This window comes from Cornus florida, unplaced genomic scaffold, assembly GCF_030987335.1.
Source record: "Cornus florida cultivar Cherokee Brave unplaced genomic scaffold, ASM3098733v1 CherokeeBrave_3.0.0_Hap2_Chr07, whole genome shotgun sequence".
Lineage (NCBI taxonomy): Eukaryota > Viridiplantae > Streptophyta > Magnoliopsida > Cornales > Cornaceae > Cornus > Cornus florida.
In genome coordinates, this window is record NW_026775577.1 from 18,823,845 (window position 1) to 18,840,798 (window position 16,954).

At 33.4% G+C, this 16,954-nt stretch overlaps 3 protein-coding genes across 3 annotated transcripts; 1 reads left to right on the forward strand and 2 right to left on the reverse strand.

The window, feature by feature from the left end:
* Positions 1-1,261: 1,261 nt before the first annotated feature.
* LOC132267536 (uncharacterized) lies at positions 1,262-1,988 on the reverse strand. Its single transcript, XM_059768689.1, has one exon. The coding sequence runs from the start codon at positions 1,735-1,737 to the stop codon at positions 1,396-1,398; it is 342 nt and encodes a 113-aa protein (XP_059624672.1). The 5' UTR covers positions 1,738-1,988; the 3' UTR covers positions 1,262-1,395.
* A 2,048-nt stretch (positions 1,989-4,036) lies between these two features.
* Positions 4,037-6,476, reverse strand: LOC132266678 (pentatricopeptide repeat-containing protein At5g66500, mitochondrial-like). Its single transcript, XM_059767636.1, has one exon. The coding sequence runs from the start codon at positions 6,201-6,203 to the stop codon at positions 4,599-4,601; it is 1,605 nt and encodes a 534-aa protein (XP_059623619.1). The 5' UTR covers positions 6,204-6,476; the 3' UTR covers positions 4,037-4,598.
* A 6,111-nt stretch (positions 6,477-12,587) lies between these two features.
* Positions 12,588-16,634, forward strand: LOC132266679 (dihydroflavonol 4-reductase-like). Its single transcript, XM_059767637.1, has 6 exons — positions 12,588-12,858; positions 13,327-13,496; positions 14,458-14,652; positions 15,357-15,516; positions 15,601-15,793; positions 16,316-16,634. Exons 1-6 carry the CDS (start codon positions 12,735-12,737, stop codon positions 16,503-16,505), a joined length of 1,032 nt encoding a protein of 343 aa, XP_059623620.1. The 5' UTR covers positions 12,588-12,734; the 3' UTR covers positions 16,506-16,634.
* The last annotated feature ends 320 nt before the right edge of the window (positions 16,635-16,954 follow it).

Consider the following 16,954-nt stretch of genomic DNA (forward strand, 5'->3'; position numbering starts at 1 on the left):
ATACTAAGGGATATCCATATACTTAATAAGTCCCCGCCATTTAAAAAGTTACTAATTTTTAAAATAAATATGGTAAAATTGCATTGTGGAGTATTTTAAACTTTAAAAATGTATTGAAGAATATTTTGATTTATTTGATAAGATATTTATTGGAGTATATTAAAGGCATTGTACCCTAGTATTTTAAGGGTTTAGTCCCCGGGAACAAACTGGATATATGAGTTTGTTTCTCGCCCAAAAAAAAGAAAAGAAAAGAAAAATTATGGGAGTAGGAAGAAAATGAATAATTTATTATTGGTCAAAAATGACAAATACAAAATTGCATGTGCCGAGTTTTGGATTAATACTAACCAAAGACGGTATAGTTTAATAATACTTTCTCTCATTCCGAACGAGAAGGTTGAGTTCAAGCACATGTAGAGACAAATAGCTCATGCCAACCCTCCATGGATGTAAAAATGTGTTTCTTGCAAAAAAATAATAATAATAATAATAATTTCATAATTACTTAAAAATTGATTGCAAGTGCAAATCCATATTTTTCATCGAGAATGTGACTTTTTTAAAAACTTTTTTTTTTTCTTGAAAAATAATTCACACATCAAATTTGAGCTTCCCATATTTACTTTAAGATTAGATAAAATATAACTACTGATCCTTAGAAGGAATGCAACTATTGGTTAAACACATTTCTCATTTGTTATATTAGTATTAATATTGTATGCGCTCCATGTTAGATTTTGGGATGTTGGGGGAGGTGTGACACACCATGTCCACAAAAATAAATAAATAAATATTATAAAAAAAATTAAAATAAAAGTTCCATCTATAATGGCATCTCTTGATCTAGAATATATTTTTTTGATCTTGGTCTTGAATTAAAGGGCTTTAGTTAAAATATAAAAATCCATTGGGCCTGTATAACTTTAGCCTCGTAGAAAGCCCATTGGACCTCAACAAATCTTACAAAATATTTTGGTCTGCTTCTCCTCCAGGTTACCCTTTCCGATCTCATAAGCTAATGCTTCCTGTTTGTATTCCTCTCTCTCTCTCTCTCTCTCTCTCCCCTTTTATTTCTCTAAAATTAAAAAACAAAAACAAATTAAAAATGAAACCAAAAAATTAACATGATCGACATAGGTTTGCACATCTTGAAATTTGAATCAAAGAAAATTTAGTTCAATTTTTTTCCGATTCACAAATTCTAAATTGCCGATTCAGTGCTCTAAAATGGAACGTTATATGTTTTCTGCTTAATTAACAAATTGGTTTATCCAAACATTAAGCATAACCACAAATCCAAGTTGTCAAGAGCACCCAAGAGTACATTGAATTCTTACCAAAAGACAAGAACTATATATATATATATATATATATATGTAGCATAACAGAGCTTCATTTATAATAGATTACAGGCACATTTGAATTCACATCCCAAACACCTCCCTCCTTCACATACTGCAGATATCTTGCAAACTCTGGCTTTGCTGTTGCTTTCTTTTTTCGCCTTGTTTCGAAAAGGCTGAAGAAAGGGTGAATCTTGCTAGCCTTTTTCGCCTGCTTCACCGGAGCATTTGATTCTGCAGCTAACCTTTTCGATGATGAACCGAACAGTTTAGCTGGCAAGGTTGCGGACCTCCTCAGCTTCGCCTGCAAAACTCCGATCAACGGCTCATCAGCTAACTGTTCATATTCACCACCACCACGACTCTTTTGAGTACTTAACGCTCTAAACATGGCTTAGAAGAGGATAATACCTAACAAAATGGCCTTAACTTGCCCTGTCTATAATTTGATGAAAGAGGGTATCTGAAGGCTACAGATAATATTAATATATATATATATATATATATATATATATGTAAAGATATACATATACAAACAATAACGCAAATCGAACTATTTGCATATGATTGACATATTTTAATGGTGACCAAGACTCATGTTAGGTTGGATAGTGGTATGTTTGTGAAGAGGAATGCCAAGGACGATTGTTTATTTGTGAAGAAGAAATGCTAAGGACAGTTGCTTAAGCGATTATTTTTTCATAGTCGTTCTTTTCACTGGTTATTTTAAATCTCATTAATTACTCTTTCTTTATTCTCAATGAATGTGAAAAATATAACTTAATTTAAAATAAAATTCACATTTTAAAGACAAAATTACCTTTTAAATCATTTTTTATTACCTTTCTTGTATCTCTTCCCTCAATCCATATACATATAGTATATATATATATATTTTATTGTCTTTATTTATTTCCTTTTTATTTCAATTGTTGCCATTAGTTATTTTTTTCCTTTTTTTTTTTTTTTTTTTTTCTAAATTGTTGCTATTAGCCTGTTTTTTTCCGTCCTTCCTTTCATTTTTTTTTTTTTTTCTTATATTTGGTTTAATAAATTTTTTCTAAATTTGATGAAAATTCCCCTACTCTTATTTGTTCTGATTTAAAATTTAATAACAATTTGGTTTGAAATTTTTTTTTCTAAATTTGGTGAAATTTCACTGTTCTTATTTGTTCTGGTTTAAAAAAAAATGAAAGGATGGAAAAAGGCTAATGGCAACAACAATTTAGAGAAGAAAAAAAAAAAGGGAAATAAAGAAAAAAAGGAAGAAAAAAAATAACTAGTGGCGACAATTGAAATAAAAAGAAAAGAAATAAAGGCAATAAAAATATATATATTACACGTATATGGATTGAGGGAGGAAATATAAGAAAGGTAATAAAAAATGATTTAAAGGGTAGTTTTATTTTTAAAATTTGAGTTTTATTTTAAAATAGATTATATTTCTTACTTGCTTTTAAAAATAGAGAAAAAATAATTAATGATATTTTAAGTAACCAATGAAAAAAACCCACCGCAAAAGGAAGCGGTCATCATTATCATTTCTCTATTTGTGAATTGTCACCCTCTATGGTTTGAAAAAAACTGCGCTCTTACACTTCTCTTTATTTTATTTTATTTTATTTTATTTTTTTGGGTGCAAAACAGCTGTGAGTGCATCACCTAGGCCCCATCATCTCGCAGATTCAACGAATGTCGACTACCATGTTTTTTTGTTTTTAAAACAAGTCTACTATGAAGGTGCTCTCACAAAGTCAAGCAACAAAAGCTGTCGATTTGAGAGGCTGTGACGACAGTCTCTTTATCCAACGGCTATTAGTTCACCAAAAAAATGCTATGGAGCCTATGGCGCGTGAGCTGCATGCTCAAGCCACCAAGTCCCCATAGTCAACTATGTCGGGATTACAAATTGTTGATTTGACAGACTGTGATGTCCAACGTCTTTATCCAACGACTATCAGGCCACCATGAAAACCTTGTGGAGCCCACGTAGAGCGTGAACTGCAAGCGCAAGCCGCCGTATAGGTTCAACTACACTCTATATGATATGACAGACAAGAAAAATTACATAATAAGGTGCTTTTATTTATAAGTTAAATTTGGATAATAGCCATTATCTTTAATGGCTTGAAAATTTTGGATAAGAATGAGGACAAATAGGTACTAATTACCTAATAATGTCCGTATTAGACGCCTCTTCTGCCTGGCTCTATGGACTTGGATGTGTGCCAAACATGCATATATATATATATATATCATCATGACTATGGCATGGCAGACTCCTTTCAATGCATTTCAATCAAGGTGACAAGGACTGTACTAAAATTCCATATAAAATCCAACTACATTAGAACTTTTGTGGCATTGACCAGTATTGCACCCTTTTTTGTTTGTTTTTGGGGCATAAGACACTTCATCTAGGCTCTTAAAACCAACTTACAATCCTTCCAGCGACTGAATGGTGTTGCTATTCACGTGCAGTCAACCACCATTTGGTAGTTCACAGATGCCCATCACGTGCATGGAAGGTGACTAGCTAGCAAGGACATCACACTGCATCTTGCCCACAAATAGTTGATTCAAAAGTGACAATTATACCCCAGCTCAATAGCCTGTAGTGATTGATCAATACAGATCCTACATGCCAATATATATATATATATATATAAAAGGCTAGTCAGAGGCTCCTATCATTACGAGATCTGAGGAGGGTCAGATATACGTAACCTTACCTTCACATGAAAGAACAACCTTACTGTTGCGCTAAAGCCTGCCCTCATCCTACATGCAATTCTAAATGATAATAATAATAATAATAATAAAAAGGATAAATAGTTGAATAAAAAAAAATTAAAAAAGTTTCAATTCTCTTCAATAACAACCAAGTCTCACTTGCATTAGTACTACCAATTGTTGCCAGCCTTTATCCTATGACACTTTCTTCAGTGTACATATTCAAACATCTCATAAATGAGGAATACAGGAAAAAAATTAACAGCCTTGGCAATGATGTCATACTTGAAAAAAAGCACTGGGTGGTGAGTGGAGCATGGGAAAAGGCAACTTAAACAAGTTAGTGTATTTGAAGATGAGGACAGAAACAATGGTAACCAAACATTTTTTGGTGCTTGTCCGACCAATAAATGAATACTTCAACATTCAACAGCAAGCCAAGTTGTCTTTATCCTAAAAAATATAAAGCAAATGAATCCAAGAACCACAAAGACCAACTATGCACAACCGGGAAGTATATTACTTCTCTAGATTGATCACATTTTGATGGCTGCATGCGACAGCAACCCAGCTACTTCCAGCTTCCTTTACAAGGCCTCTTGTCTTCATAATGCTTCTCAAGTCATCAACCAAATCCCACCTTTCAATGGTTGCATAGAAATTTGAAAGTGCTACATAATTCCCGGGATTATCAGGCTCCGAATCAAGGAGATGTTTTGCTGCAAACACACCCCTAGTGATATCATGGTTAATTCTACAAGCACTCAGCAATGCTGCCCATACTGCATGAGTAGGCTTCGTACCATTTTTAACCATATGATCGAACATACCCCACACTTCTTCTATCCGACCTGCCCGGCCTAATATATCTATGAAACAGGCATAATGCTCTGGACCTGGGTCCATACCATACTTCTCCTGGACTAAAATGAAACATGCCCGGCCTTGTTCCAGCAGTCCCGAATGCCCACAAGCGGATAAAATAGCAAGAAATGTCACGGAATTTGGCAATACACGATTTTCCTCCTCCCCCATCTTATTGAACAGCTCAAGAGCTTCAAGTCCGTGACCATGACTTCCATATGCATCTATCATGCTAGTCCAAGAAACCACATCTTTTTGAAGAATTCCATCAAAAACCAAACGGGCATTCAAAATTTTCCCACATTTTGTGTACATGTCTAATAGCACATTGCACAATTGGGTTTCAAAAGTGAAACCCTGACGGATCACTACACCGTGTATCTGCTTTGCAGTCCACAAATCTGAATTCTCAGAGCAAGCAGCAAGAGCGCTTGTAAGTGCAATTATATTGGGTTTCATGGAACTCATGATTGACACGGCCACATCATACTTCTGGTTGCGAACACAACCAGAAATAAGAGAATTGCGCATCACATCGTCTTTTCGGAGGCTTAACTTGCCATAAACTTTTATTGCTTCATCTATGTACCCAACACTTGAGTAAAAATCAATCAGAGCAGTACTCAACACCACCAAATCGCGGCCCATCACAATCACCAATCCATGAACTTGCTTACCCTGTCGAAAGGCATTCAAAAAGGTACAAGCTTTTAGCACAGAACACAAAGTGAACTCACTAATTTCCACTCTTTCTTTACTCATCATTTCAAACACACTGAGTGCTTTCATGGGAAGACCGTGGCGTAGAAAGCTCGAAAGCATAGTATTCCAAGTGACCACGTCCTTGAAACCCATCTCGTCAAATGCACAAACCGAGTCACCCAATTGGCCGTACTTGGAGTACATGTCAATGAGAGCAGTTTTGGTGATGGTTTCTGATTCGGAACCCGTTTTGATCATCAAAGCATGGACTTGTTGGCCCCTTTTGGGGTCTGACAGAGCTGAACACGCACCCAACACTGGCGTAAATGTGTAGGCATTAAGGTCGGAATGCGTGCTGTGGATGTGGTGGAAGAGAGTCCATGCCGCAAGAGCATCTCTACTGCGAACGTGCGAGGCGATAAGTGAATTGAGCGAATAGAGGTCTCTCTTGGACGTTTCGTCGAACACGTGGTGTGTGTGAATGTTGATGCCATTTGAAAAACAGTTGTAGGGCCTATTACCGGGTAAGTAACGAACAAAACGCCTAAATACGGACATTATAAGGGACAGGGATGTCTTGGATTTAAAAGGACAGTCCTTAATTTATAAAGCATTATGAGTCCAAATAAATAGATGTGGAGGTGGTTTTGTCCAAAGAAAAGGGCACACAGTGAAAATGAAAATTTGTGTTTTATTAAACAACTAATGATATGTTGTGTGTGTGTGAAAATACTGAAAAAAGTTACTTTCGCATTTTTATTGCATTCTCGATCTAGTATTATAATGTAGTGTTGTTTTCTCTATCTAATGCATTGGATGTACAACAGGAAAAGAGTCTCACACTTCTAAAATACTTCTAGAAACAAATGATTTTGGAAGCACAAATATTTTTCAAATATTTTTTTAAAGTTGTCGCGGAGGTATCAAACAGAACACATGAATGACACACGTTAAATACGACTAGAAGTATTATGAATAATAAATATTTTATTTTTTAGTCTGATACAGTTGTGACATGGCAATGATATATTTTGAACACTTTAAGGATGCAACACGATAATTTTGTAATGTTTTTTTAAAAAAAATTCAATGCAATCTAAAATATATTATGAATTAATTAAAAACATAATATAAAATTTAAGAAAACAAAAATAACAAATATCTAGCTCTAAATTCATACTTAGTAATTTATTTATGATTATATGGATAAAAGGACAACAAATATATTATTTATATATCTATATATATATTGATGTATCCATATCATATCCGTGTCTTATTTTTTTGAGATTTGATGTATTATTCGCATCATGTTGTACTCGTATCTTGTATTCGTATTATGCTTCATAACAAATGATGGATTTGATATCACACCAAAGCAGGAAAACCCTATCTAGTCTATAAATGTGACCTTAATTATTTCACTTTGACGAGTAAACTTAACTAGTAGCCACCCTGAATAACTTTTTTAATCACATACACCAATGGTTGGGTTGCTTCTCGTTGTTTTTGGTAATTCAATTTCGAACTTTTATACCTCTAATTTCTCATTTAACATTTTTGCCTTGAGAAAAAAAAAAAAAAAAGGTTATCACATACAAACATATTGGTGGGGGTAGCATGATGTTTTTCAAGCAATGTATTGAAACATGATTTAATTTCAACTTTCGAAATATATATACACACGCGAGCTTAAATATTTTGTCAAAAAATAATTTTTAATTAAAGTCAAAGATCAATGCCAATTGTATGTATATTTTTATCATTTGGTACGCGCGTAGACCTACTTGGGTCCCACACATGTGGCAAAAAATTCTACGATTTTAATGTTTGATTGATTTTAAATAGCAAAGTCAATTTATGTGGAACCTACTAATTGATGGAGGTACAAAGCCAGCCAAGGCCAAACATTCTAATCAATGCCGGTGAATTTACTCTAAGTGGAAATTAAACCTACTCTAAGTGAATTTACTCTAGATTTACTCTAAGTAAAGTTTAAGTCTACTTAGAGTAGGTTTAATTTCCACTTAGAGTAAATCCACCGGCATTGATTAGAATGTTTGGCCTTGGCTGGCTTTGTAGCTCTATCAATTAGTAGGTTCCACATAAATTGACTTTGCTATTTAAAATCAATCAAATATTAAAATCGTAGAATTTTTTGCCACATGTGTGGGACCCAAGTAGGTCCACCCGCGTTCCAAATGATAAAAATATACATACAATTGGCATTGATCTTTGACTTTAAAAATTATTTTTTAGCAAAATATTTAAGCTTGTATATAGTGCAATGGACCTGATGCACAAGAAAATATAATTATCGACTTCATGGCTCGTGTGGTTGCTAGAGATTTTTGTTTTTATTTTTCCGGTAAGTAAATTGTCACATAGATTTTCAAGACAATAAATCTAATTTCAATACATTATTTCAAAATAAAATTGAAGTACTCTTACCTTGAAGCAATGGGTTGTTGAAACACAGTTTAGTTATGTTAAAATTTCATTTCAGAACTATTATTTTTAGTTTCTATACTATTACTTAAAATTTTAAAAGTAATGATGTTAAATTTCGAAATAGTGGTTTTGAAAACCTAATCTTTTCAACACTTTTATTGCAAGTATTTGTTTGAATTCTCGAGGATATATATATTTTTTCATTGTCTTAAAAGAGTTTGGGGTTGCTCATTATTATTCTATACAAATTATATTTTACACTTTTGAACTATTAATAAATCCCCAAGGAACCCCTTTAAACTTTAAAAGTTGCAACTAGCTCTGAACTATTGAAACTTGTTGCAGATTGTCCCACCCATCATTACATTATGGATTTGGATCGTCTTCAACCACTTCATCATCCAGTCACAGTTGGACAACATGACCGAGTTTTGCGGAAGTCAATAGAGAACTTTGGCTGCAGATCCGATCCTTATTCACTATGTTTCAACTGTTAGTGATCTCGACCATGTCTAAAGCATCTTATATACGATGTTGAGTTCAAAATCATTCTAAATTGTTTGAAAATTTATAAATGATTTGTGATTTTGTCATTCAAATTTGATATGGGGTCGCGTTGTGACTCGTTGGATGAGTTTTGTGCGGGCCCAAACTTACCAAAGTTATGGAGATTCGAAGGCTTGGGCTGGAGGAAAATTTTTGATCCGTCTTTGTTCATGGGTTGTAGATTCCAATTAGTACTTTCTAGTAACTCGATATATAAAGGTACTTAAGGTTTGGAGTGTGATCGTCAAGAGACATTAAAAATCGTACAAAGAGAGAGTGTGTCATGACCCGAAAAATTTCCTCCTTTTTTTTTTTTTTTTAGGTAATTTCATTTTTTCGTCTTTTCTCTATTTCGTCCTTTAGTCGTTTTTCATTTTTCCTTACAAAATCTCACTTTTTGTACTTGGATTTAATTTTGGTTTTGCATACATTCATGATATTTGATTTCTAAGACATCTACATTTACACTTTTGTAGAAAAGCATGTTAAATGTCTACTTCCCTTGTAAAGGGTATGAATGCATAACTTTTGGTAATTAATCATAACTTGAGGGGTTTTGTGTAATTAAATAAAGTAATTATTTTTCGTCTTAGGGACCATTTTGTAATTTAATTTAGAAGATATTTTCAAAAAGGACCTTTTTGTAATTTTTGAAAAAAGTGACAAGTGTCACTTTCGTAAGGTGCCATTTGTTGATTTTGTAGTGAAGCCACTTGTAGGCTTAATCCTTTGACACATGGAGGGTGGAGATTCAACCATTTGTTGGCCTAGGATTGGAGCACATGTTAGCATGGATGGTTGATAAATATAGGCTCAATATTTGATCTTGGAAGCTCACTTAGATTTAGAACAAGTGTAGGACTCACCTTTAGTCTTGTAAGTGTGTGTGTGAGAGGTAGTGCAAAAGCACCTAGTGAGTGGAGAATTTCACCACCTTTAACTTAGGAATTCTATTTCATTTTAATACATTCACCATCTTCCTCTCAAGAACTCTAAGAAATCTCCATTGGAGCTAAGCTTGAATTAAACCTTTGAGCTTCATTTTCATACCCTTCCACTCACCTTAGAACCTAGAATTTGGAATACTTTATCTTCCTCTCACTCTCCTCTATAAGACGCTTGTTTAATTTTTCATTTTTGAACTTGGGTACATTGGATCATAGAGATTCAATTCTCTAGGTAAGGAGTGTTCTACTTGATTTTCCTAAGTGAATATATTATTCTTGTAATGATATACAAATTGTATGTATGTCCTATGTTAATTTAAGTAATAAATGACTAATGGTAGCTTGCATATAAATTGTTTTGGACTTGATATATGGCATGGCTATGACTTGAATCTTATTGTGTATTAATTTGACATGATTTAAATGAGTTTCTAAATCTAGAGACATGAGTAATTTAAGTTGATTTTAAATTCTATTTAATTCTACCATGCTAGTAATTCATTTTTGACTTGATATATGGCATGGTCATGACTTAGTCTATGATATATATTCATTTGGGATTATTTGAATAATTCTTGAAATCTAGAGGAAGTTAACTAATTAGCTTAATTAATTTCTATTTAATTGTTCTAATGATTAGTCATTAAATTCATAGAGTTTTTATGTTGTAATACATATCATGACTTGTTGCTCAAACTTGCTGATTTTGGAAACTTGGGATATTATCAAGAACTTGACTAGGCTAGGACTTGGTTCTAGTACGGGGGATTGTCCTCCTACATTATAGTGCGCACTAGGGGAAAGGTACCCAGGGGTTAATAGCCCTAAAGTGATCTCAAAAGTTCGATTTTAATCCGGGCAATATCCAAGTATCCACTTGACTTGATTTCGTATTTTAATTTCCAAGTTGATAACTTTATGAAATTGCATCTTATTGTGCTATGCTGAAAGTTCTCATGTCATTTTAATAGCATGGATTACACAATATTGATTTGTAAACCTTGTAAATGAATTAAGCATATGCATGCTCATTCCCTACGAATAAACTTGTTAGACTTGTTTATTCACTCCGAAGTTACTGGGTGTTTTGCAGGTAAAAAAGCTTTGTTGTGGGATACACAACACTCTTAGACATGCTAGAAGTCTTGAAGTATTTTTTTGGTGACATTGATATGCACTTGTTAGCATATCATGATCTTTTTGGTGTAATATGTGAAAACTTGTACTAGTTGTCTAAACTATGTAATGTGCACTTAAGTGCACTTTTTGTTACTCCTTATATGTGTTTGTAATGAGGCCAAGGGCCGAAGATACTTTAAGCTGTGTATGTTACTTCACTTTTATAGTTTGTTTATGAATTATATGAAAATTCATCCACTAAAGGGTCAAATTTTGCATATAATGTCCATTGAGGCTGTAGACCATTGTAGCGCGTCCATATCATCTTTTTACGTTTGCGTGCATGCTCACATCTCACAAAACTCATAAGTTTTGGCTTTTGAACTAATTATGGATGGATTATAAAGTTTTATACAAAAATTCATGCATTAGTTCATGTTCTACGTTCCCCTTTGTTTTAGCATGTTAGAAATGCTCTTTACAAGCTAGAGAATGTTTCTAAGTATGTTTGGATTGTATATGATGCATACGCAACATTAGAATTGGACTAAGGATCATTTTCCTAGCAATATAGCAACTTTTCAAGGTGTTTCGGTCCACCAAAACATCATTTCGGTCGACCGAAACATCATTTCGGTCGACCAATGATTGTTGGGAACCTCTTTGCACAGTAAAACACCATTTCCAGTAACCTTTTACACTGTTCAAGGCCATTTCGGTCGACCGATGGCCTATTTCGGTCGACCGATGCATCATTTCGGTCTACCGAAGCAACAAGCACTCTTCTTCATGATTTTAGCTCTCAGCATATTCATTTCGGTCGTCCGAAACTTCATTTTGTTCGACCAAAATAGGTAGATCCTGAGAGTAGCTTCAGTTCAGTTTCAGCACTGCTCTTCCAACTTCAAAGGGCCATAACTTCTTCATTTCTAACCCAAATAGGGTGATTCTTGAGACTAAATTCATAACTTGAAGTCAGCTTTCCAATGGAATCAACCATGCACCAAAACTCCAACTGTAGTGAAAGTTATTGTAATTTTAGTGAGATAGGATCTTGGAAACTCTTAAACGGAGGATGCCACTTCTTACTAAATTCATATCTTTTCCGTCCGGATTCCGAATCAAGTGATTCTTGAGTCTATTTTTATTAATTTTTCATTGTCTTTCCAATGGTGTGCTTGATAGTACCCACTTCCATTTTGAAAAAGACCGTTTTGCCCCTTCTTGAAACATCGTTTTCGCATTTGTTCTCTTAGGGCTATGTGACTTCATTGAGGGTCACATTGGTGTATTATAGACATGTAATACCCCCTAGAGATCTTGGTTTATCATTTGCTTCCGCATTTGGATCCGTACACGGGTCATTCCTCGGTTTATAGCTGATCCACCGGGTTAAATAAAAATCCGGGTCATGACAGAGTGTGAACTAAAATTTGTAATCTCTAATTTTACACATAGTAAAAATTTTCGTCAAATCTCTTTCGTCAAATTTCTACCGTGAACGTAAATTGTATAAATTTTGTATGATATATTTATTTTTCTGCGGTGTTTTTGTAATTATTGTTGGATTCGAATCCTCAGAGAGCATGGGGGTTGCCAAAATAGTGGTTGTTGAAACTTGCACGCCTTCACCACATAGTCATAAATACATTGCAATTAATAAACTGACTGAACTCTTAAACCCTCGATCTCATGTCCATATCATAAAAACATATAACACAATATATATATATAAATATATTCATATGTGTATGTTCCAACAACCAAGCCCTCCTACCACTCCTACTTTGTAGATGAAGGGTGAGTTGAGCACGTGCATAACAACAAGACAAACCCCACGTCTATATATATATATATATTTTTTCACACTAACAGTATATATATGATTACCTAAGAGCTAGGCATTAAAATCTTGTAACATTGATAATTTTCTTCCCTAATATATAATATTATATATCCTTGTAATTATTGTCATATATTCACTTCCCATTTCTAAAATCATATATATTTAAATATATATATAAACATGACAGGGGAGGCACCGGCCACCACCGTATGCGTCACCGGAGCTGCCGGATTCATCGGGTCATGGCTCATCATGCGCCTTCTCGAGCAGGGCTATACTGTTCGTGCCACTGTTCGTGACCCTGGTATATATACTTTCTCTTGCGTGCTCTTAATTTAGTCAAATATACACACTCATATATATACACACATATACATATAGATAGAGGTTTTGTGTGCGTAACAAACTCGGATCCTATACAATATAATGCTTCCGAGTTCCGACGGTTCAAAGTGCGCACACACTGGAGTTTTTTTGTAAACAAATTTATAAATGAGAAATTTATATATATATATATAATTATAAAATAATTATACTGTTCGTGCCACTGTTCGTGACCCTGGTCTATATACTTTCTCTTGCGTGTTCTTAATTTAGTCAAATACACACACAAATATATAGGTATATACACACACATAGATAGAGGTTTTGTGTGTAACTAGGAGCGGGTGTTGTACAGTTGTACTACTTCCGACGGTTCAGACTGCGCACACACTGGAGTTTTTTTGTAAACAAATTTATAAATGAGAAATTTATATATATGGTGGAACAGAGAATATAAAGAAAGTGAAGCACTTGAAGGAGTTACCAAAAGCTGATACGAACTTGACACTATGGAAAGCTGACCTTAATGAAGAAGGAAGTTTTGATGAAGCCATTGAAGGTTGCTGTGGGGTGTTTCATGTGGCCACACCTATGGACTTTGAATCCAAGGATCCTGAGGTATACAACATATATATATATATATATATATATGGTGAATTATATATGCACGAATTTGTTAACCTATTTATGTGTATGATTATATCAATACATGAATTCACTTGCATAAATACTGGAAACACAATACTATCGTGTGCTATGTGCTATGTGCGCAGTGCGCTCCGTTGACAATATATTTAGCTAATAGCTATAAGGATAGGACAATTAGTCATTTATCTAATCATACACGTAAATAGGTTAACAACACAATTAGTCTTATTTCATTGACACATAACCTTTCTCCTCAATGAAATAAGATTTGATGTACGAAAGAAACTAAATATATTCTATATTAAATATGTATATATATATATATATATATATATATATATATATATATATATGTACTAGATTTGGATTGGATCAAGCTCAATTCAGCCCCAATTTCATAAGAATTGAGAATGAATCCATATTTTCATAAGAATTAAGGATGTAATTTTTTTAAGAAAAAAAAGTGTAATGTCAAAAAAGATAAAGAAAAAAAAAAATGAGAGAGAGAGAAAGAGGCCAAAGAGGAAAAATAAAATTTGAGCAAAAAAAAAAAAAGGAGTAGAAAATTAGGTATTAGCCTTTTTATTAAAGAAAAAAAAGGGAGACAAAATAGAGAGGAAAGAAGAAGAAAAAATAATGATAAAAGTATATATATTATAGTATTAAATATATAATACATTTATGACATATTATATCATATCGAATTATTATTAGATCATATAAATAATTCATATTCTATTTGTTTAGGTAAATTATTAACTTCGATTTCTTACTTGGTTTTCGAATCAAGTGTTTCTATTCAAGTACTAGTTGTTGTAGGATAGATTCAGATGTCACTGTATAATAGTTTTTTTTTTTTTTTTTAACTAGTCGAGTGAAATATTGATAATTAATCATTTTTTAAAATTTTTTTTTGGTTTATGTACAACAGAATGAAGTAATTAAGCCGACAATCAACGGTGTGTTGAGCATCATAAGATCATGTGTGAAAGCAAAAACAGTGAAGAGGATAGTCTTCACATCCTCAGCCGGAACAGTCAATGTCCAAGAACACCAACAAGCTGTGTTTGATGAAACCAATTGGAGTGACTTGGATTTCATCTATAAGAAGAAGATGACTGGTTGGGTTAGTATTTTCATTTCCTCTCTATTTCTAAAATAAAGTTATTTATGTCAAATTAACCCCACGACACGGGTCGTGTAAAGCACGTCTCAATGAGCATTAGTTCAGACGTGTTCGAAATTATCCCGACGCCAATGCCTTCTTCCTTCATTTATTTTCTTTTAGTTGCAGTAGATTTCGCGCAGGGCGAAGTCAAATCAATTCTAAATAAACAAAAAAAACCCTTTCTAACTTATTGGAAAAGCCTAATGATCTCTTATGAGAGTTCGAGTCCTTCTAAGAGTAATATTGAATTTTCAGGAAAAAAAAAAAATAAATTCAGGAGATTAAAAAAAAAAAATGAAATAAAAATAGATCTGATTTATCTATCTTTCACCCGCGGATGTGATTCCAATGAGCCCGGGCCCAAAATTATCCTATCTAACGCTAATGCCTTCTTCCTTCATTCATTTTCTTTTAATTGCATAGTTTTCGTGCTAGCAAGATAGCAAGATGGTCAAAACAATTCTAAATAAACAAGAAAAACCCTTTTATATGATTAGAAATGTCTAATGATTTTTTATTTGCGAAGAGGAAGGTTGAGAGTTCCAGTCATTCTACGTGAAATATTGATTTTTGGGGGAAATAATTTCAGAAGATGAAAAAATAAAAATAAAATTGAAACAATAATGAATCTGATTTATCTCTATATCTATACATATATGCAGATGTATTTTGTGTCAAAAACATTGGCAGAGAAAGCAGCATGGGATGCAGCTAAAAAGAACAACATTGATTTCATCAGTGTTATCCCAACACTAGTGGTGGGCCCATTTATCACTCCAACATTTCCACCAAGCCTAATCACTGCTCTTTCACCAATCACAGGTACATTTTAGTTTGCATATATATACATATACATACATATATATATATATATATATAGTTGGTAATAGTTATTAAATTGTACAGGGAATGAAGCTCACTACTCAATTATTAAGCAAGGTCAATTTGTGCATCTTGATGATCTGTGCCAATCTCACATATTCTTGTATGAGAATCCTCAAGCAGAGGGAAGATACATTTGCTCTTCTCATGATGGAACCATTTATGATTTGGCTACAATGTTTCGAGAGAAATGGCCTGAGTACAATGTCCCCACTGAGTAAGCCTCTTCAATATATATATACATATATATATATGTATCACTAAAATTTATTTCGAATCCATCTCACATCATCAATCTGAGAATTTAAAATCATACCAAATATCGCATCAATTTATAAAACGGAGCCCATAAAACAACAAATCCCCCAACTCTTGACAACAGCATGTTGTGGGGTTGGCGCCCCTTTTCGTTCGCAGAAGTTGGTGTCTCTATATTGAGGTGCAATGAATCGAAAAGAGGATATTTAGACATTTCATATTTAATTAGTTTTTTTATTTAATTATGGAGGGGCATTTTAGTCTTTTCAATGGTCAAGTCTTTATTTGCTTCAAAATTAAATGTTGGAGATTTTTTAGAACTCTATACAATCTATATGCACACAATATACGAGTTTTTTATTCGCGACCCTCACTTTGAATATGGTCAAGTGATTGGAAACTGGAAAAAACTATACCCTCTATTTTTTCTTTGTGTAGTGAAAACTCACTTGGTTAATGATTTTGATGATGACCATGATAGGTTTAAGGGCATCGAGAAGGACTTGCAAGTTGTCTCCTTCTCATCGGAGAAGTTGAAAGAAATGGGGTTCGAGTTTAAGTACAGCTTGGAGGACATGTTCAAGGGAGCGATTGAGACATGCCGAGAGAAGGGATTGCTTCCACATTCTGGTGAAAAAGACCATGTCAATGGCAAGGTTTTGGAGGCATAAGAAAGAGAATTATGGCTTTATATATATATTTATGAGAATACGTGTATGGCATGGTGTTTGCTTTTGTTGTTGTAACAATAATATGTCGTAATAAAACCATCATAGAAAGAGCAACTTTTTTTCTTCTTCTTCAAATCTTCAATAACTTGGAACAATGTATGACTAATATCTCTCTCTCTCTCTCTCTCTCTCTCTCTCTATCTCTATGTGTCTGTGTATGTTTTTATTGGTTTTCATGGGACAATACATCACTGATTATCAGTTATCACGCCCAGTTGAACTTGTTTATTAGAATTATTTTTTATTTTCATAATAAAATATTTTACATAATTCAAATGTTTTTTTTTTAAAAAAATTAGTTGATCAATAATTATTGTCATATAAGTTTATATATTCAAAAAATTAAAGTCAAATATTATTTAGATAAGAAACTTAATATCAAATTTTTT